The sequence below is a fragment of the Oryzias latipes genome, chromosome 14 (assembly GCF_002234675.1).
Source record: "Oryzias latipes chromosome 14, ASM223467v1".
Taxonomy (NCBI): domain Eukaryota; kingdom Metazoa; phylum Chordata; class Actinopteri; order Beloniformes; family Adrianichthyidae; genus Oryzias; species Oryzias latipes.
The window spans coordinates 5662669-5685404 of record NC_019872.2 but is presented as its reverse complement, the minus strand read 5'-3'; the positions used below and the strand labels follow the sequence as shown (position 1 = coordinate 5685404).

Below are 22736 nucleotides of genomic sequence, written 5' to 3'. Positions count from 1 at the left end.
TGACAGACGAAGGAAAAAGACATGCACTGGAAGAAAGAAAAATAGGAAACTGATGAACAATCGTTTTTCAAAGGATTTGTCAAAAAAATTGAACATGAAAAATAGAGAAACACTTGAAGAGATAAAAGGAGACAGTAAGACAGCTTTGTTCGATTCAATCTGACTGCCTCAGCACAATTGCTCTGTGGAATCTTATGGACACAAAAATCAGTGAATATCAATTGGTAAAAACACGCCACACTGCAGGCATCATAGCTCATCAGTATGATGAGTCCTATCCATTTGTTCCTGCTTCATGCAATCCAGCCATCACTCAGGGCCAGGTCAGGTAATTGGATATCTGTGCTGCTCCATGAGATTTGATTGCAGCTTGTTTGCTTGAAGCTGCACACAAGGTCCTGCAGGAGTAAACTTCAGTCATGAGGGAGTTCATTTTGTTACTGAGAGATTCACTTGAATAAATATTAGGATATTTTCTGTTAACCAATTTAAATGCAGAAACGGTTGCATATTCACACTGTTGGGTCCAAAATTGCTATAAAGTTACAAAGACTTGTTTGATTGCATAAAAATCTCCTAACAAGCTTTAGAATGAAAGCAGGCACATTTGAACAGCAGGGGCTTCGTAGAACAGCTTTTAATGCTTTAACGGCAAATTCCTATACGGCATGGACTGTGGATCACGCTCTAAAACCCTGATTCCCAGTTTGATCCTCTGACTGTAGTTGGGTTTAGATAAACCCTGGGGGAATGTGACCTTTTAGTGCCATCAGAAAAAATCAAGGAAAACAAGATTTTAGACAATTTAGAAATCATACAATGGAGCCTTCTCCCTGAAACAACAGTTCACATTTGTGGTAAAACAACCGCAAATACAACATTTCTAACTAAAAGATAGAATTTTCTGTCTCCAACTTAAGCACATCTTTATCTCCTTGATTTTTTTTTATTATTTCATTGAAATAAAGACTGCTGCAGTTTAAAAGAGATTACAAGAAACCAGGCCAAAATATTTTCTGAAACAGCAGCAGACGACTCAAACTTACAAAAAAAATGAGATCTTCCAAGAGGAACCTGGCTGCAGACAAGATAGCACCTGATATCATCAGTCGGAGGAGGAAATTATACAATTTACCCTAACCCAAAAGTGTTGAGAATTGTAGAAAGAACTTTTATTAAAGCTTAAAATGGGGAAAAAAGTAACTGTTAGGGTCGCCAGTTTGAATAAAAAAAAGTTGTTTTTCTAGCAATATGAGGGGACTTCCAGTGACGATCAAGGACTTCTGGAAGTTGATGCATGTAGCCAGATCCTCACAGATATTCCCCAGTTTTGTACATATATTGGGTGGAACGGGAAGACAGATCAGATGGATTTGTTTAACTGGCCTGTTCTTAAATACGTTTATTTTTTGTCGTACCTCAGAACGGGTGGTAAAAAACTAACACCAGTTTCAAAGAAAGGCAGACCCCACCTCCAAAAGAAAGATTTGAACAATGTGCAGCATGGAGCTGCTGCTTTATGTTTATGATTTTTTTTTTACCAAAATAAGTTATATATATTTTTTTTGTACCACAGGAAATCCCATTAATCTAAAATATCAAAGCAAACGAGATTGTCATGTGCGGGAGGCTCGAGAGCCGGTAGGACCCAGACACAGAGGCAGGAGGCACACGGTTCCAATGCAAGAGGGTTTAATTGCAAACTAGAGGCGCTGCAGAGCAGGAATCAAAACAAAACAAAACAAAGCTTACTGTGGCGTGGCGAGAAACATGGAACAGGGCATGAAGGGACGAAGACACATGAAGACGTTAACAACATGAGCAGAAGTTAATGGACCAGCACAAGAGGAAGGCAGAGACAAGACTTATATACAGACAGGGCAGACAAGACACAGGTGAACACGATCAGGGCAGATGGGGACCAAGGAAGTACAACTCAAGACAAGACAAGACAGGAACCCTTTCAAAATAAAACAGGAAACAGAACCAAACAAGACAGAACAAGAACTTAAAGCAAAACCCAAGACAGAACAAACTCAAACCATGACAGAGATCTCCTTTAAAGTCAGTTACATAAACTGCTGCACCTGTTTCATAGTCAGATGAAGCTACAAAACTGTTTTTTTCACTTTGAAGGCAAGGAAGGGGTCATTTGGAAAGAAAAGGAGAAAAAATGTCCTTTTCTTGACTGATCTGATCTGGCCTTCCCTCTATTTTCTGTGCTTTTATGTGATCTTTTTGTTGAACTCTATCTGTCTTTGTTGGGTTACCAGGGACAGCCTTTCATCCACGCAGCCGTCGTGCTTTTAAGACACTATTGTTCCCTCCCTCGGTTCTGACATCGGCACTCACATCAACTATGCACGCATATGCTACATTAAACTCTGTGTGTGGTGAAGGAACACTGCAGAAAAGGCTCCTGGCACTTTTTGCAGCATGGTAAGACACAGGTCAATGGTTTGACTTTGGAAAACGACTGGTGTTGTTCCTCTGCCGTCCTCACAGCCTCATACATCTATCAGGAGAGGTTCACTTAAGAAAACCAGACTGATTATAATTTAATTTTCAGTGTAAAACCTTCAGGCCTCAAAATGTCTAAAACTTAAATAAATGAAACATATGAAATAGTTTGTTCTAGGATGTGTATCAATGAGAGATTTGAACCTTTGAACTTTTTTTTATGCCAGGACATGTACACCTGACGGATTTCAACATTGCAGCTATTGTGAAGGAAGACCTCAAAGCAACGTCCATTGCTGGAACCAAACCATATATGGGTAAGAGACTTATATTTGAGGGGAAAAAAAACACAACTTTATCTCAATGCTTTGAATAACCTGGAAAAGTTCTGGCCTTATTTTTATAACATAAAGGGTCTGGCTTACTAAATCTACTGGCCTTGAAGATGGTCTGATGTTTATTGTACACCAAGTCCCTAATATTGTCTGTAACATGAGCTCTAAGGTGGGATTCAGGTCTCCATGTTCTGCACTGACAGCACGACGGTACTGTTTTCATGTCTAGGAAACACGGCCATGCCGCATCCCTGCATGCCGGCTGAGTGGTCTGTGGGAACCAGAAAACAACAACAAAAAATACATTTTTTGTTACATCTGTCAGCTATGCTCTGATGGCAAAAGTAGGAATAGTCGTAGTCAAGTAGGAATAAGTCTCAAAAGTCAAATCTTAAGTCGCTTCCATTGATAGTTAAGTGTGACACAAGTCCAGGTCTCAAGTCCAAGTCATTTGTCCTTCAGAAACATCCAATTTAAAATATGAAATGGGAAAAAAAAAGAAATTTTTATGGTAACTTCAGCCGACCTAAGCAGATCTACTACAGGCTAAACTCATTAGGTTGGTGCAATGAGTGCTATGTGTTTTTATTTGAGCGTGCAAATGTTTTATTCTCATGTACATATAGAAAATCAGCCCCAATTGTAAAACTTACTTTTTGTGAAACTATTTTAGAAAAGTTTTACATTACTGGGATTTCCTAGTGTCAGGCTTTATTTCTTATTTTAATGCTACATCATAACCTTTAAATACATTTCAGTAGCTTTTAAAATTCTTCTGCAAATTCAAAAATCTATTTAGAGTATCTTAAACCCCTGAAGGACAAATTTCCTTTAAGTCTTAAAGACTTAAGAAGACTTACGGACTTCATTACTTTTGTAGTAGTTCAAACATTTCATCCCTAGACTCTTGCATTTGTTTGATTACTCGAAAAAAGTTAATTTTTATAAATCATTAACAAATCATTTATTACCATGTTTTAATAAAAAAAACAGCGGTTTTCTGAAACGACATTTGCATTCATTTCAACCCTGCAATTTTGAAACACAGTGGAGAGAAATGTGGATTTAGCTGCTGTGAGATAAGGTGAAGGCCAACAGGATTTCTGAGAGATAAAAATAGAAAGGCAGCCAGAAAACGAGTCTGTATGTGAGTTTAAAAGGTGGTGGTGGTGCACTTAGTTGGTGTGTCAATAGAAAGTGTTACAGTTGTTCTTTATGATCACAGGAGACACTGAACACAACCCTGAGAGACGGGTCTTACATGCTTCTGAGGCTCTGCAGCTTTCTCCTCGTGTGTAGTCTGTGAGAAATTTGTAAAAAAAAAAAACTTCTTTGTTAACTCTTTCAAAATAATAGTAACTTTATCCCACTAATCCAAGAATGAATACATATAAAAATGAGGTGCACTGAGTGATAAAGAATCCTTTCCACAATAAATTGCTTCATTATTGTTGGGAAAAAAAAGGAAAAAAAAAAACCTTAGAGTTGTTCAGCTCAATAAACAGAATCATTATTTTTCTTCTAATTACATGTCACATATATTCTTATTTTACCTTGACTTTATTTCAAGCTATAGCTATTTTTTTTGTTTTATATACCTAGATAATACCTTAATTTTTTAAAGATTGTTGAATGTATTATATGAAAATGTATTTAGTTAAACTTTTATTTACAGGTTTGTTTGTTTTTTTTTGATTTTTTTATGTGTTTTAAATTTGAGTGTTTCCTGCTATTGAACTTTTGTCCTTTTGTTATCAAACGTGGCTATTTCACAAACTTTTAAAAATTATAAGTTGTGTACATGTTTTTCAAATTTTGGTTGTTTTTTCTATGGTTATTAAAAAAAAAACGACTTTCTTTTCCTGATTGATGTGAATGTTTGGATGGGTTTCTTTTCTGTTCTTTCTGATGCAAGATTCTGTTCTAATGTGAATCAGAGTTGATTTAATTTTATTTTCTACTGCACTAAAATGAATGTGATCATGTGATATAATTATTTAAACTGTAATTTTTTGTTATTTGAAAGGAAAAAGGAGCAATCTGTTGGCCCTACTGTTTTTCTGATTAAATCCTGCATCGCTGAGAAAATCTGATGATTCCATGGAGGACTGCTAATATTTGTTGTGTTTTTTTGTTTATCAGCTCCAGAACTTTTCCAGAGCTTTGAAGGGTCTCACCCTGGATACTCCTTTGCTGTGGACTGGTGGTCTCTGGGGATAACAGCCTATGAACTGCTAAGAGGACAGGTAATAAGATTCTCTGTCAATTTTTCTCTTCACACTGCCTTTCAGTGTGACCTGTGAACAGATGAAACCCTCTAAAATGTGTTAGAAAAGCCCAGAGTCCAAGGCCTCCACACAAAAAAAGTCACTGTCAGGTATGTTTTATGTTTTTATTTTACCTGTCTGGGAAAAAAAAGAGGCAAATTCATGTGGGACTGAAAACATAGAATTTATTTTATTCCAGGAGACATATCTTTTTGTTTATTTTTGGGAGATTATTATTATAATCAGATTACAGTGATAAGAAACAAGACAAAAATGGTTTGAGTTTTAAGATTGAAGGTAGTGTTAATAGGGAACACATATCTTATATTTTGTCATTCTCCTTGCACATTCTTTTAACTAAATCATTGTTACACATTTCTTTGGTGCAGGTGCAAATTACTTACATGATAAAATACTCAAAGGAAACTCCCAAATCTGGGGTAGTTTTAGTTATCTGAGTAACACAACTTAACTGTAGGCCAATTTAATTTTATATCCATGTGTGATTATATAAAGAAAGTCCCACTTTTTGTCACACATCTAAGTGTGCAAAATTTGTTCTCCACATTTGATCCATCCCCTGTGGGAGCAGCTGAGCTGCGCTCGGGAGGCAACAGTGTTCTTGCCCAAGGGCCCTCACTGCAAGATCTTACTTGCTCGCCATTGATATGGTAATTGCCCCATTGTTCATTCCCCTCTGGGAATCAAACCCTGGATTCTTGCGTGGCAACCTTCCACCTTACCAACCGAGCTACCCAGCTGCCTTTGTGAGGTAAACAGAATTGTTACAGAATTTGAGGCATGACTCTTTACTGTACAAGACTACCTTGAAAAGTATCTAATTTCCTTAATTTATGACAACAAAAATCCAATGAAAGATATATAGTAATTATTCCAATAACTTTCTAATAACTTGCATAATTTATAATAATGTGTTGGGATAAATAAAGAGGTTTTGTAAATCAGAAGGTCTCATTTCCGACAACATTGACCACACTGAAAAGGACTTGATAGCTACATGACAAGTGTATTTAGAAACAATGGGGAAGTTTATGGACGTACACAATTATTGATTTAACGCTAATGGCATAGCTGCATTCTACCAATAAACTTTCAAAAATAGTGGCTCCATTGTAGATTAAAGACAGTTCCTTTGCTGCTTCTTCCAAATGTATTCTAGATTTTTCATACCTACACTAACAAGTGAGTCCAGCTGCAACAAATGGCACCGTGAAATTACCATAACAACAACTGGAAACACAGCTCCATAATGTATTTCTAATACTTTTTTTTTCTTTTTTTTTCTAAAAAACTTTTTTTCTTTAAAAACTAAAGATGTCTGACATAAATATTTGTAGTTTCCTTTTTATTTTTTGTGTAAATAAATAATTTAAAGCCAATGTTTGTCCAATCCCATACAGCTTTTGAAAGGAAATGATTTAAAGACACACAGGACATTTTGATGAGAGATCATTATGCCCCCCCCCCAGATCTCCAAAGTACATTTTACCTTCATTTGTTTCCATTGGTTCTAACAGGAAGAGCGTTAGAGATCAAAAAGGGGCCAGTAAGGAATGAGTCAGAAGTCATGTACTTTATCATGAATAAACCCCACGGTTCCTGTTCATGAGTCATAAGACAGATTTCTATAAAATGGTATCCCCTTTTGTCGTTTGCCCTCTTTTTTTAGAGACCATATGTGATGAAATCCAACACGCCAGCAAATGAGATTCTCCAAACTTTCCACAAAGTTCATCCCAGTTACCCAGCAGCCTGGTCTTTGGAAATGAAGTCTCTTCTTAGAAAGGTTAGTGATTGTATTTTTTTTTTTCCCTTTCCTGCTTGTGATAAATACTTGAAATATAAATTTTCCTGAAGTCTCTGCTTTATTATTCCCAGAGTAAAGTCAATTATACTTACCTGACACCACTATTTAATTAGCATCCTTAGAACTAATGGAAGTTGCTGCAGCCTTCATGCAAGTGTGTGTTTGGAATTATAATCATCAAGCAAAAGCGTTCTCTGTTTCTTGCGAGTCGGAGCCTAAATATATGTTTACGCTTCAGACACTGATGAGGGTGAAAGTAGGAAATGCTTGTCTTTTTTAAAAGAAGACATTTCTTATTTCTTACTGTCAGGAGTTTTGATCATATTTCTTGACTGAAGTCTTCAAGATGTGATATAAGTGCACTAGTACTTACTACTTATAAGAGTTTTTATGTGTGTGAGAAACCAGCAAGTTTGGCAATCTGTACTTGTGCATTTTGATCCACCATGGCACTCATTAGGGTTAAAGTTTCTTAGCAAAAAGTCTATTTTAGTGTAGTACTACATGGATAATTAATCTGTACTGAAAGTGAGGACCTACACTTGAAGTTTACTTTTTATATACTATCAATATATGTATAAACTTATGTTCAATGTTCCATTGTAGTCTGAAGAAGTATTCAGGTAGTATTCTTCCTACAACACACTTACATGGTCTAGATCAGTGTTTTTCAACCTTTTTTGAGCCACGGCACACTTTAACCTTAAAAAAAATCCCGCGGCACACCAGCATCCAAAAATGAAAAAAAAAAAAAAGACAAACTCAAAGTCTGTATTGATCTACAGCCCCTCCACAATCTCACATGCATGTTTGTGATCATTGTTGCAGAAAAAGATGGAAGTTGCAGTTGTTTTTTTCTAAAAGATGCAATAAAAGTTAAGTTAGAAGATTTAAAAACTGTTTGATGTGTGTTCGTTGGTTTCAAGACGTTTAACAACAGATCTCCTTGTGCGCTTTCACTCTCACAACCCAATGCATCATGGGAGATGTAGTGCATAAAACGGCCGGAGATCGGTTTTCGGAGCTTCATTGTTTTGTTTACTTGTTCCACGGTCTGATACCGGATTCTGTGGAAAGCTACACCGCTAAACACGAGCTTTAGCTGGTATTTTTGTTAGAACTGAGCGACTTTACGAGCAGAATCAGAACAAGGAAGTGAAGACTTTAAGCACTTCTGATTGGTCAGACCGATGACATGTGATTAACCCCCCCAAGAATGATTGGTGGAGACAGTTAAAGGGACGGGACTTTTCCAAAATACAGCCGAAGGTCCAGCTGAATCGCGGTACGTCATTCTTATCAAAATGTCTTTAATAAAATAAAATAAACGCAAAGAAAAATTATTTTACGGTCTTTTATATTCCTAACTCCTCAGTGTTTTATCAGGGCCTGTTTGGATGAACACAGAGCTGAAATCCTGGAGATGGGAAATGTTTTTAGATCAGTTAATGAGGGCAATTTCCCACGGCACACTTGACCATCTCCCACGGCACACTAGTGTGCCGCGGCACACTGGTTGAAAAACACTGGTCTATAGCAGGGCTAACCAAATTTGAATGGGTCCAGTTATGAAAATCTCCTCCATATCAAGGTCCACGCAGTATATTTTGAGTTTGTTTCAGTAATATTTATTTTTGTGATCCCATTGGGGAGGGTCTTGCTGGAGATTAATTCAGTGTAGAACCACCACTGGTGGAGCACCATCTTTAGCAGGGGTTCTCAAAGTTTTTGTAGCAGAGGGACAAATTAGACATTCGACATTAGACTCGGGGCCAATTTTGGTGAAACAAAAAATGGATAAACAGAAAAAGTTGTTTTTCATAACTTTAATGTGTCATTTGTACAATCTACCAGGCCCTCCAGATGTTTTCCCAGTTGCAGTCAGAGGTTGCAGATCTTCTACTCATCTAGTAATTGTATCATTTGACAGACTTTCTTTTGCTCTGGACAAACAATGTCAGCTACTTTCAGCATACATTCTTTTTACAAACTACCTGTCACTGAAGGACTAGCTATGCCGGTCCATTTCCAAAACCACAACGTGGCGAGCTTCTCTCACAGCTTCACTGGATTTAGCCATTTTTGTAAACATCTGCTGTGCAGCATAGCCTCGTTGTAGTTGTTAGAGCTTAATGTTGGGCTCCTCACCGGTAAATTTGTCATACTTTTTAATGATTCATAACATAGTGACGATTTTTATTGCATTCTTTGAGCATTGCATTTACCTTCTTGCAAATAAGGCACATGACTTTATCCAGCCCATGAGGTACGACAAAGTAAGCATTTGTCCACTTGGCTAGAAAGCCCCTTTTCTCCTCGCCAACACAACGTTCTTCCTCAAAGGAACCTGCTCTGGCTCTCTTTTATTGAGGGCCACAAAAAAATCTTCCTGCGGGCTGTCATTGGCCCCAGGGCCGCACTTTGAGAACCCCTGATCTGTAGTGACTGAGATCACCTTTTTGGATCAACACACCTCTGTATCAGCATCTACTTAATAGCCTCGTCTGTCTTCTCTTCTTGTAGGCGTCCCAAGCGCTTCACACCCAGCAAGTCTTCACAAATCTTTTTTGATTTGTTTGTGAAAAAATCTCGCATAGACCAAAAGATGGGCCTTACTTATGACATCTGCAATTTATATTTCCACTTTTAAATAAATCACTGTTTCACAGCAAACAAGACATAAAGGTTTTCCACTGCCAGTTGGAAGAATGAATCCATAAAGATCTGTCCATTCACTTTTAAGTACTCTATTCTTCGCATCCATTTTCCTCACCTTTGAGCATGCAGTGTCCACTCGGCTTCAATTGTGTTTTTTCCAAGATTCCAAGAAAGAGAGGATGGGCCGGCATGCTCTTCATCTCCGCTCCCCTCTTCAGAAATCCCAGCTGCACCTCCTTTGGACACAAAAGTTTTACACAAGCATCTTCAGTTTTCAGAAAAAAAAAGGAATCGTACATACACTAAACCGGGAATGTTGAAATGTGAATAAGCGGGGAAACACTTTATTATTGTTTTCATTTTCCTCGTCTGAACTGGCATCTGGCTTAAAACTGTACATCTGCATAGCTCCAATATTGCTCACCATTTTTGTTGCTCTGTTAATGTTAGCTCTGGGTTGTAAGGGGCTGTACGTTAGTGGGAGAGAGTGTAAAAAAAAAAAAAAAGGAATGATGGTATATCAGCATAGGGTTTCTTCCATGCCTTCATTTCCGCCCACAACTCAGAGGCGAGTTTTTAATGAACTCCTGCCACTCTGCAGAAAATTTGTCTTAAAAAGCAACACAGGCTTCTTTATTTTAGCGAAAAACGTCATTCATTCATTCATTTTCTTAACCGTTTTCCCTTTCGGGGTCACGGGGCTGCCGGAGCCTATCCCGGCCAGTTGTGGGCGAAGGCAGGGGACAACCTGGACAGGTCGCCAGTCTGTCGCAGGGTAGAATGTCCACAAATACACACCCATTCACTCACACCTATGGAAAATTTAGAGTGACCAATTAACCTTTGAAGCATGTTTTTGGACAGTGGGAGGAAGCTGGAGACCCCGGAGAAAACCGGGGAGAACATGCAAACTCCACACAAAAGCGCTAACCACTGCGCCACCGAGCAGCCCACGCAAAAATCCTCATAATCTTAATTAAAAGACCACTTGGAATAATTATATATATATATATATATATATATATATATATATATATATATATATATATATATATATATATATATATATATATATATATATATATATATATATATATATATATATATATAAATATATGTCCTCCATCATCAGAAAAATGCTACAAGAACATGTTCAAAACACCAAAAACACGTTTTTCATGGGAGTAGGTTTTTAAACACCTTTCAAGACCCAGCTAAGAAATTTCCTTAAAGCATTTATGATAGATATTCAATTACTGTCAGCTGTTAACAACTCACTACTTTCGAAAAAGAAATTAGACAATAAATTTGTCGATAGTGTTTGAATATTCAGATTACAAAGAAAAACAAACTGTAGCACCTACAAACACATTTAACTGCAGAACTTTGACATTTGCAGTTGCATAACTCATTACGGTCGATCTATTAAAAACAAGTCTCTTGCTGTTGTCACATTGAAGCCACTTTGAAGCAAACGAAGCACTGTTGTTGCAGCGTTTGGGGTTTTTCTTGGCAGCAATCCACTGCAGTCAAACTGTTGCATTGCTTCGTGCTCAGACTCCTCGAAGCTCATTGGCATTCCAGGAGGATGTTTATCAGTGTGTGAGAGGGAGTGGACAGAAGAGTGCGTGTTTGAGGGAAACAAAAGAGCTATGTAAGGGGGAAAAAACTCCATGCTTCATATATTTGTCCTCCATCTTTCATTCCTCACAACCTACTGAATTCTCACACCTACATCTGTGGGTTTATTTTCTCATTTTTGTCTTTTCCCTCTGTCAGTCCTTATCTCGTCCTTCATCTGGTCTCTCATGTCCCATTTCTGTCAGTATCATTCCAGTTTGTTCTGGATTCTCTTCATCTAACTGGGCTGACCTTTTGGAGGACTAAAGTATGAGGAAAACATGCAAACTAGTGAGAATTTACTCTGCAACTCCTGAAAATATTAAATATTTTCCCTCTCCTTTGATCACATTGGTCACCAGCCTCTTACGTAAATGTTTAACATTTCTGACCCAGAAAAGCTCCACTGAACCATCAGGTTTGAGAGACTCAGCTACTACCCTGTTACCATTTTCAGAATATTTGACTATGTTAATTTTTTGCATGTTCAAAACTCTTGTGACACACAGAAGCTATTATGAGGAAATGGAAAAGGTAGGCAAATTTTTCAACACATCATTTGGTAAAGGAATGCTCACGTGAAGTTCTGAAAGTCCCACTCCGACCATCTTTTAAGGTATTCTAAAAGTGTTCCCAGGAGTCTTTTGATAATGATTATGCCGTTTTTAAGCAATATAAAAAATACTGTGCTGCTTTCTAGGACATAGTTTCTGTAGAGCGGTAGTAGTTCCTCAGAAATTTGCCTCTGAGTTGTGGGCGGGACTGTTGGAGTGGTGTAAGCCCACCCCATTTCTCGTCATCCATCTGTCTACACTCTCTCCTGCTGGCTTACAGCCCCTTACGACCCCATCCTAACATACCAGTTCAACAAAAAATAGCGAGCAATATTGAAGCTCTCCAGCCGTACAGTTTTGAGCCAGATGCCGGCTCAGAAAAGGAGAACAAAGACGTTAATGGATCTAGTTGTCTACAAGTGGATGCATCAGAATGGAATGGAGCAGGGAGCTTGTGGCCCACTGACTGTAGGTTCTACGTCACACCTACAAGATTTTTCCAACAGAATTTTTTCATCCGATTCACAACAGTTTAAATAAAGAAATATTCAGAAATGTAATTTTGAGCTTAATTTTTTACATTTAAAAAAATTATTTATTTATATATATATACACACACAAAATTTGAACAAATAACATTACAAATAAATATCACACAAATTTGAAGTGAAACCAATCCAACTGAAGATAAAGAAAAATCTTTTGGCAGCAATCCACATCTTGGAAACCCCTTCACTAACAATGTGTCCCCATCATCCTAGTTCAAAGAGATACAGTTCAAAATTAAGATTAATTTTAAATAATGATTATTTTTTGTCCAATTCAGTTCCTTTGCATCGACGTCCAGAAGCGAGTCTCCTGTCTGGCAGAGCTGCAGGATCTGGACTACATGACAGATGTGAACTGGGATGCTGTGCATGGCAAACAAGTTCCTCCAGGCTTTATTCCCAATGTGAGTATCAGACTAAAAGAAAGGCTTCAGTGAAGATATAATCTGATTTTCCCGACAAAATAAACAAAGTAGAATCTACTGTTTCTTGCTTATGAAAAGGTAACCTGTGGATGAATTAAATCAGCTGAATCTTAAAATTTCCTGGAGGTACGGATTACTTTCTGCTTTTAAATTTATGCCTTCAGGTCTGCTTACAAAAGTCTGTAATGAGATTTATTTAATCCTTTCCGCTGAGATCCCCTGCTGGGCAAAGTCTGATCATCTTGCGCATTTTTTTTTTTTATTAAAAACTGATTTGGCCACAACAACTGTATTCTGCAACATTATTAGACAGGAGGTCAAGCTGCTTGTCTGACAAGGTGACGTGCAATGAATGCCCCGTAGTGTCAGCGGCTCCTTGAATCTTATATGGGTTTAGTAACGGGCTGCCTGTTAAGAAACTCTTCAGTAATTTCTCTCAGTTTAATGTTGGAAGAAGCAGAATAACGTGACCGGAGTGTGAATAAACACTGTTAGAACAAGTAGAAGACTTTGAGTTTATACACTTGGTACTTTGGTCAGCTGTGGCTGTTTTTAAATGTGCTATATAAATAAACGGATTGATTGGTTGATTGATTGATTTTGCAAAGCTGCAGGTGCCTTTAATGACAGGACAGAGGAAGGGATCAATGGGACAAAAATTGCTCTGCTTAATTATAGTCATTTTGTCTGCTTTTGCTGTCGTCTGTTCCCATTATGTTTTAGTTTCTTACCTTAGAGTATAAAAAAAGATCAGCAGTCGGGTTCTGTTTATCCAATTTGAAAGAATTCAAAAGACAAAATGTTTGGTTGGTTGGTTTGGTTTTAACGGCACGGCTCTTTATCTAAACAGAGGCGAAGGTTAAACTGTGATCCCACATTTGAGCTGGAGGAAATGATCCTGGAGTCCAAACCCCTTCACAAGAAGAAGAAAAGGCTTGCTCGAAAGACCAGAGAGCAGGGATCTGATGGGTCTCCACAGGTAAAAACCTCATTTTTTAACATCTTTTATACACATTGTTGGAAAAACCTGATCTTTGCTAGTAAACAATAATATATATATATATATAAAACGCCCCTCTCACCCTCCGCGGGTGGTTTCTCCTCCAAGCTCGGGTCCTCTACCAGAGGCCTGGGAGCTTGAGGGTCCTGCAGTATCTTAGCTGTTCCTAGCACTGCGCTTTTCTGGACTGAGAGGTCTGAGGTCTTTCCAGGTATCTGTTGTAGCCACTCCTCCAGCTTGGGGGTTACTGCCCCGAGTGCTTCAATTACCACAGGCACCACTGTCACCTCCACTTTCCATGCTTTCTCCAGTTCTTCTCTGAGTCCCTGGTATTTCTCCAGTTTCTCATGTTCCTTCTTCCTGATCATGTATCTCATATATATATATATATATATATATATATATATATATATATATATATATATATGTATATATATATGTATATATATATATATATATATATATATATATATATATATATATATATATATATATATATATATATATATATATATATATATATATATATATATAAATCAAGGCTAACTGTCAAACAACTGGTAGCCCAATGTTCTAACATCCACAAACAGCACAACAACTGCGGTACAATACAATTGCAATACCACCACGGGAGAGCCATAACAGCAGGTCAGAGAGGAGGCTATACCACACTCCCACCCTAAGCACACAGCTCCAACAACCACAGATATGCTGAGCGAGGCAATAACTGGCCTGAAAGACAAGATCATGTCTAGAATGCACACTAGGCAACACCGGCTACAACGGTTAAGTGATGTACCGCCTGAAAGTCTCCTGGAAGCTGTGAAAGAAGCATTGAGGGCAATTCCTACCACAACAATCACAGAAACCAATGAACTGGTTTACACTTCAGTAGCAGTGATCCTTAAGATGTTTGGCTGTAAGAGCAACCATGGAAGAAAACAATACCCACCATGGAAGCAACGGTTAGAGGCCAAAATCAAGGCAACTCGGAGGGATGTGAGTAAGCTGACAGAGGCTCAAAGAGGTACAATGACAAAGCAAGTACCTAAGAGATACAGCCAGATGCCCATACCTGACGCACTGGAAACTGCCAAAAAAGGCTTCTAGCCTTGAGCAGCCGCCTAAAGAGGTACACAAAAGACAATGAAGCCAGACAGATAAACAGGCGGTTTGCAACTCAACCTGTGAAAGTGTACTCTCAGTGGCAGGGTCAAAACAGCCGAGCAGACCCACCAAGGCTAGAAACTGAACAGTACAGGAAAAGTATGTGGGAGAAAGAGACAGCACTTAACAGCAATGCCCAGTGGCAGGTCTGTCTGAGAAAAGAACATAGCAACCTCCCTGAACAGAATCCAGTAACCATCACAGTGGCAGACATCCAAGAGTCTCAGGTATGAAAAACTGGACAGCACTGGGCCCTGACATGATACATGCCTACTGGCTTAAGAAGCTCACCGCACTCCACGAGCGCCTGGCAGCACAAATGAACCAGCTGCTAAGAGATGGGAGTCACCCCGAATGGCTAACGGAATGGCGAATGATCCTGATCCAGAAGGATCCCTCAAAGGGTGCAGTCCCATCCAACTACCGCCCAATGACCTGTCTCTCCACAACATGGAAGCTCATGTATGGCATCATTGCAACAAAGGTAAATAGGCACATGGATCAATACATGAGCAATGCACAGAAGGGCATTGGTAGAGACTCCAGAGGAGCCAAACACCAACTCCTGGTTGACAGAACAGTCGCTCAAGACTGCAGGTCACGACACACCAACCTGTGCACAGCCTGGATTGATTACAAGAAAGCCTACGACTCAATGCTACACACATGGATCACTGAATGCTTGGAGCTGTACAACATCAACAGGACTCTAAGAGCCTTCATAGGAAACTCAGTGAAGCTGTGGAAAACTACCCTTGAAGCCAATGGCAAGCCCCTTCCACAAGTGTCCATCAAATGTGGGATATACCAAGGTGATGCTCTGTCCCCACTACTGTTGTGCATAGGTCTGAACCCCCTCAACCAAATAATTAACAAGACTGGCTATGGATACCGACTCACAAATGGGGCCAACATCGGTCACCTCCTCTCAATGGATGACATCAAGCTATATGCTAAGAGCGAGCGTGACATTGACTCCCTGATCCACACCACCAGGATCTACAGCACTGACATTTGGATGTCATTCGGGCTTGAGAAATGTTGCCGGATGGTGACAAAGAGAGGCAAGGTAGTCCACACAGGAGAAGTCTTACTCACAGAAGGAACAATAGCCGACATTGAGGACAGTTACAAGTACCTTGGAATTCCGCAGGCAAATGGCAACCTGGAGCAGGCAACAAGCAAAGCTGCAACAGCTAAAAAAGGGCTAAAAAAACAGGTATAAAAAAGGGCTGCACGGTGGCGCAGTGGTTAGCGCTCTTACCTCACAGCAAGAAGGCCCCCGGTTCAAGTCCCGGCTGGGGGACATGAAAAACACAACATCAATGGGGGACCTTTTTGTGTTCTCCCCGTGCATGCGTGGGTTTTCTCCGGGATCTCCGGCCTCCTCCCACCGTCCAAACACATGCTTCATAGGTTGATTGGCAACTCTAAATTGTACCTAGGTTTGAGAGTGAATCAATGTATGATTGAGGATATTCCACCCTGCGACAGACTGGCGACCAGTCCAGGGTATCCCTTGCCTACGCCCAAGTGGCCGGGATAGGCTCCGGCAACCCCGTGACCCCGAAAGGGAATAAACGGTTAAGAAGATGAATGAAAAAAAAAATGTTTTTACAAAGATATCATGGATATCATAATCCATAATTCCCCTGAAAATAAAATTCCTTTTATTAGACAACACCTGGGGTCCCCTGGCCCTCTCTGTTCAGTGGAGTCTTAGAAAACTTTGGGTGTTGTTCGTCTATGCCTCTGACAAAATTCAAAAGCATTTTATCTTAATCATAATAATTCATGCTTTGATTTATTTTTGCTTTAATTACTGTAATTCTATGTTTACTTTCTTTTTGATAAACTGTCATTAAATCTTTTGCGGATTGTCCAAAGCTCCTTAGCAAGTTTGAGCCAGTAAAAAGCTAATGTCCTCTTCACTTTGACTTCCAGTTATATTTAGAATTGATCAAGTTTGAATTTTAGATTTTAGAGCTTGCACCGAGAAACTTTCATATATTACTGACCTGTAAACCTCTTACTCTTCAAGCCCTATCCTACAGGTCAACAAAAACAAAACTTTTAAATATTAAAAAATCTGCTTCAAAACAAGAAGAGATTTCAACTTTCAAACCTCCACATCTTTGGAATTTCCTTCCTTTGTCACTACTTCAGATCAACTCCTTTAAAGAATCCTTTAAAACCCACATTAATATCTATTAAGAAAACTTTTATCTTCACTTTTAGTGAGTCTTGTCGGGTTGAATGTTTAAATCTTTTTGTGTATGAGTGTTGGTTTTCTGCTGTCTTATTTATTTTTGTAAAGCACTTTGTGATTTTATTCTGTGAAAAGTATCATACAAATAAAAATATGCTTATCTCTTTTTAGTGCTCAACATTATTCACCCAACTTTTCTGAATCTATTTAACTGCAGCTACAGATGTGTTTTTTTAGTCTCTACTTTCTGAAGTAGAGGAAGAAAAAATGCAGCAAAGCTCTGTTTTCAATCACTTCTAATGGATTTAACAGCGGCAAAAAAACAAAACCCCAACCGCCGTTTTGATGGAAAAGACAAATATTGTAATCAACTGACTCTCATTTTTTTATGTGAACCATCTTCCATCCTCTGTGTATTTGTGGAAAAGTAGACAGTAATTTTGATTCATTCTTCAGCCGAGAAATGACAGTCAAATTCACGTTGCACACTCATAAACAAAGATGAAAGCTGTGATTTTGTTTGTGCATTCGTTGGAGCTCATCAGCATTTTTGTGTTGTGCTCTGGCTGTTTTGCAAATGTCTCGAAATGCGCGGCATTTGCTTGATTTTAAGTGTTGCTAAAACCTGCAGCGGTGACACACTAATGAAAGGCCTCTTTATTTGGATAACCTGCTTCACACACACACAGAAAATCCAAAGTGCAAAATGCAAAAGCTTTTTATGCCTACAGGAACAATAAATGAAAAAAACACTCAATAACAATTACATTACAAAACTTCAAATGAAAGTGTGAGTGGAGCATGTTAAACGAAGACAGAAAAAGTGTTACTTTAAATTTGGAACTCAACATGAAAGCAGCTGTGGAATATTGGACATCATCTGGAAGCAAAAATAGATCTGACAGGTATTGCGGTCCCACACTATTAGGGGATTTGTGAACTAGCGGCATCACTTTATAGCCATTTTTAACTAGTAGCCAGTTTAAGGACTTGGGGCCTCATTTATAAACGTTGCGTACGCACAAAATAAGGCGTACGCCACTCTCTACGCAATAGTTGAGATTTATAAAAAGCAAACTTGACGGGAAAATGTGCGGTCCTTCACGCAAGCTCTGACCCAGGCGTACGCACAAAAACGGGTGAAATGAGAAACGGCGACACCGTCGGCAGATGGAAGAAACACGTGAAAGTGAAAATGACAATACTGCCTCTCATAAATAACATGAAGACTTCACAAAGCAAATCTTACAATTAACAGCTACACGAACACCCGTTGAATCGATCAGCAGTGAAACAAACAAAAAAAAATCAAACGAAAATTACAACAGAAATTCAAATGAACACTTATTTGCAAAAAGAAAAGTGAAATATGTTCTGCAATATTGGCATGTTGTGCAATTCATCCTCATATATAATATATTTAACAGAACGAAATAATGTACAAAACTGATATTCTCGTTAATGTGTCCGTCTGGCGGAGCAGATATAGGTGCAACTAGACAGACAGATAGATAGAGAGAGATGCATTAATTGTCTACTGGGGAAAGTTGTTTTCATAATAAAACATTTCTTCATAAGGTACGGAATTATGGTATTCATGCATATGCCTTTAGTTTGTTTTATTTTTGATAAAACAACGTATGTCTCAACCATTCAGAAAGCAACAAGAAATTACATTTGCGCTGAACAATTTCCCATTTCCACGTCGATTATTACCGACATATGTAGCTTGTCAGATGCAATTAAATAGATGGAAATAAAATGCCCCATCACAATGCGTAATGACGCACAATGGCTGATCTTGTGCTCTTAGAAGATGTGGCAAATGGAAGAATTCGGAGTGAACGCATCTTTAGACAGCAAGAAGACGTGCTGGCAAACGAGGACGAGTGGCTTATGAGCCGGTTCCGACTTCCTCTGCGTGCTTTTGGGGGGGTGTCACCCGGTGCATCTGGCGCGTCGGTGTCCCCCTGCGCCTCAGTCACCACTCCACTTAAAAGGGATTCCCCAATTATTGCCGCCAGTCTCTCATCAGGAGGGGTCAGCTCCGGTTCCCCCCCCCCCACACACACACCCGTGGCAGACACGGGTGTGTGTGTGGGGGGGGTCAGCGCTAGACGTTTTTTTGCCTTGACTTTGATGTCCGACCTTTTCTTTTTTATTTCTGCCACGGTCCGAGGTTGTGAGGCTGCAGCATTTTCGGCGTCTGCCGCCGTCTGCCACTCACGTGCCTTTTTGGCATTAGTAATGCCCACACTGTGCCCTCCAAACAACATTATTCTCCTCTTTACCACCTTGCCAACGATAACTTCTACTTCACATTGAGTGAAGTTACGTTTTTTTGATTTTCTCTCCGTGTTTGGCATGGTTTCGCAATCAATGAATATTCATTTGTGGGCGTTTCACGGACTATTTATGGGCAACTATGGGCGTGTCATGAGGCCGCAAAAGCTGCGCAGCATTTAGAATTGGTTGTGATTTATTAAGGGAAAGATGCGTAGGATGTGCGTGCGCACGGTTTTATAACTCCGAATATTTCTGTGCGTACGCACGTCCTATGTTTCATCCGTACGCCACTTCTGACGCAAATACTACGCAAAGTTTTATAAATGAGGCCCTTGGTGATTTGGTTTGTTCTCCTTGCTTAGTTGAAGTTGGCAGGAAATGAAGCTATGTGTGATATGATTCCTGATCCATTATGTGGTCTGTTTCTCCAGTAGCAGCGTGTCAAGATTGATTGGACGATGAGTCTTAGGTTCTACCTACTGAGGTGTCTTTGTTTTGGTGCAGGAGGAAAAGTTTTTTGTCTTGGAGATGTTAGAATTAGGGCTGCACGATATGAGAAAAGGTCGTCATGTGCAATAATAGTGATTGATAGTGTGATGACGATATGACTTGTACAAAAAGCCAAAGAAAAAACAACTAATGCATAATTTCCATTTCACTCCAACAGTTTTATTTAAATAGTCAATATATCTTAATTTTTAACTCCAAATGACTTCCAGTCCACATAGGATGCGGCCATCTAACATAAATGGGTTGCATTGGATTGTTCACGTGTCTAAAGGGCTTTATTTAATTTATTAAATACTTCAAAGCTGATATAAAAATGTTTTAGAGTGTGTACAAACATTTAAAGTAATCATATATTGCAGCTGACGTCTTTAGCGATATAGGTAATGCACAGGCCAGTAATGTATTGACGACACATTTGCGATTTATTGTACAGGCCTAGTTTGAATTCATTTTTGTTGATGTGCTGGGTATGAGAAACAGATAAATGATGCAAAAGAGAAACCGGGTTAGAGAGGAACAGATAAACCCTTGATTTGTTCGGAAATAGGACCTCTGACCCCAAAAAGATGCCAGAGGTCAAAATGATTAAAAAAAATTCAGATTTGTTCATGTTGCAGAGAGTCATCTGTTCAGAGTCAATAGCTAAAATCCTGCTTTTATGAAGAATAGTTTTCCGCAAAAAGACTCTGAAACAGAAGGCAATCATGTTTTAAAAAGCTCAAACTGTATAAAATCAAACAAGTGGGATCCTCTTGTTTCAGTCAGTAGGCTCATAATCTGGTCATTTTGTAAAAGCTAACAGCTGTGTGTAGACTTGGCTCAGTACGTTTGTTACTAAAAAAAAGCCAATATTAGATAGAATGCAAAAAGGATTTATTGATGCACTGAGTATATTAATATGATCTTGAAAAATGTGGAATCAGTAAAACATGTTAAATTGTATATATCTTGTTTGGTCTTTCTATGTGCGTCACCTTAAGAGGACATTGGCTGTGGATGATCACTTTAATATTAAGTTGCAGTCAAAAATCATTTCCTTTATACTCTCTTTCTTTGGATATGAGCCAGCCTGATGTGGCCAAACACCATATTTCTGGCATCATATTTTGCAGAATGACCTGTTCTTTGTCTCTGTCAGTCAGGAAGAAGGCACGTATTGCTGTCTAGAAATATCAGTCTGTGTTGGTGCTAAGCTTTAACATATCCATTTACTTTAGGCCTTTGGGGCCACTTTAGGATGGAAGCATTCAGGAGGAAAAATAATAAAGTGAGTGCCTATGTGTGTGGAGAGAAAGGGAGATTTCAGTATAGCATCAGTGACTTTTAGTAAATCAATAATGAATGAAGAAGAGTGCAGAGCTTTGCTGTGTGGTTTTAACGTTTTATTTTTTCCCCTTTTCTTTTTCTCCCATCCCAATTGTTCCTCAACAAACCCTTACTGCCTGTCTTCACCCCCTCAATTACTATAAATGTGGCCTCATCTATCCCCCCCCCCCCCCCCCCCCGCTTTCTTTTGCTGCCACAGCATAGAATGAGCTCAATTAAATCATTGATAATGTGGAGCAGAAAAATTGGACATGGGCTTTAAAGGCTAAATAAATTGGCAATCTCCTTCAGCACACAAACAACAGGACGACAGCATTTTATTTTATTTACCACATGAGTGAGATATTTGCAGGAAATAATCATAATTACATCATAATTTAATAAGATGAAAACATAAAAATAGTGTAACCACAGGGAAGCAAAATCCAGGCACTTTTGTGTGCAGGTCCGAACTCTGGGTAAATACAGAGGGTTGTATTAGAAGTGGCATAACGTAAAACTGAAACCAATTCAAATATAAAAAAACACAAACTGAACTCTGTTTGTGTGAACAAGGAGGATGTAGATCAGGGGTGTCAAACTCATTTTCACCGAGGGCCACATCAGCATATTGGCTGTCCTCAAAGGGCCAGATATTACTTATACATGTAAATAAATGTAAAAATCAATGTAAATACTCCTTAATGTTAAAAAACTCAATAATTTATTATAACATTTTAAAGTGATAATTACAGCTGCATAGAAAACATATGTTTGGTTGTTACTCTAGCATAAATCCTTATAAAATTTCATCAGCTTATTAAAACCCACATAACTCCATTAATAAAAGGATCAGACTGTCCAAGTGAATAAAGAAATATAACATAAAACTGAGCTAGAAAGAACATGTGTTACACGTGTTACATTTTACAAAAAAGGCTGCACACAGCAGCAATTTGTCAACAGAAGACCTGCAAACATTGAATAATTACAACTGCAGCTACACATAATTAATATGTAATCAACTAAAGAAAAATTTTATTTTAAGAAACTAAAAACTTTTGAAAATGAATGAATGAATGACTTTTATGCTCTCACAGGCCACACAAAATAACATGGCGGGCCACATTTGGCCTCCGGGCCTTGGGTTTGACACGTGATGTAGACGAAGCAAATCGATGGCGGCAGGGGCGAAATTAACATACGGCAAAGGTAGGCGGTTGCCGACACTTTGGGGGCCAATTTGCCAATTTTTACTTGCCTCTGTCATAACAAAAGCCAAATCACTGATATGTCTGTGGACTTCTCATCTGAATGTGTTTTATTCTTCCGCATTCCTCTGCAGCAATGGAATATTCCGTCAACAGGAACTTACCAGCAGAGACTCTGAAGAAATATAAAGAAAAAAATACATTAACATAATGCTTAGTTATCCGTTCAGTTTTGTAAAACAAAAACAATGGAAAGGCAATGAAAAAAAAAGAAATTTGTTGTGTTAAAAAAACAGGATCATAGGAACCCAAAAAGAAGATAAAGACAGTGGGACAGAAAAGGAAAGGGAAGC

At 38.7% G+C, this 22736-nt stretch overlaps 1 protein-coding gene across 2 annotated transcripts in view; it reads left to right on the top strand.

Moving 5' to 3' along the window:
* The window catches only part of stk32a (serine/threonine kinase 32A), a 70126-nt gene that overhangs the window by 38820 nt on the left and 8570 nt on the right, over positions 1–22736 (top strand). For both annotated transcript variants that reach the window (XM_004084211.4, XM_011492373.3), the window contains 5 exons: positions 2688–2777; positions 4938–5041; positions 6753–6869; positions 12549–12674; positions 13546–13674. In XM_004084211.4, the coding sequence (XP_004084259.2) occupies positions 2688–2777; positions 4938–5041; positions 6753–6869; positions 12549–12674; positions 13546–13674 (566 nt within the window). The remainder of the gene's footprint in view (positions 1–2687; positions 2778–4937; positions 5042–6752; positions 6870–12548; positions 12675–13545; positions 13675–22736) is intronic.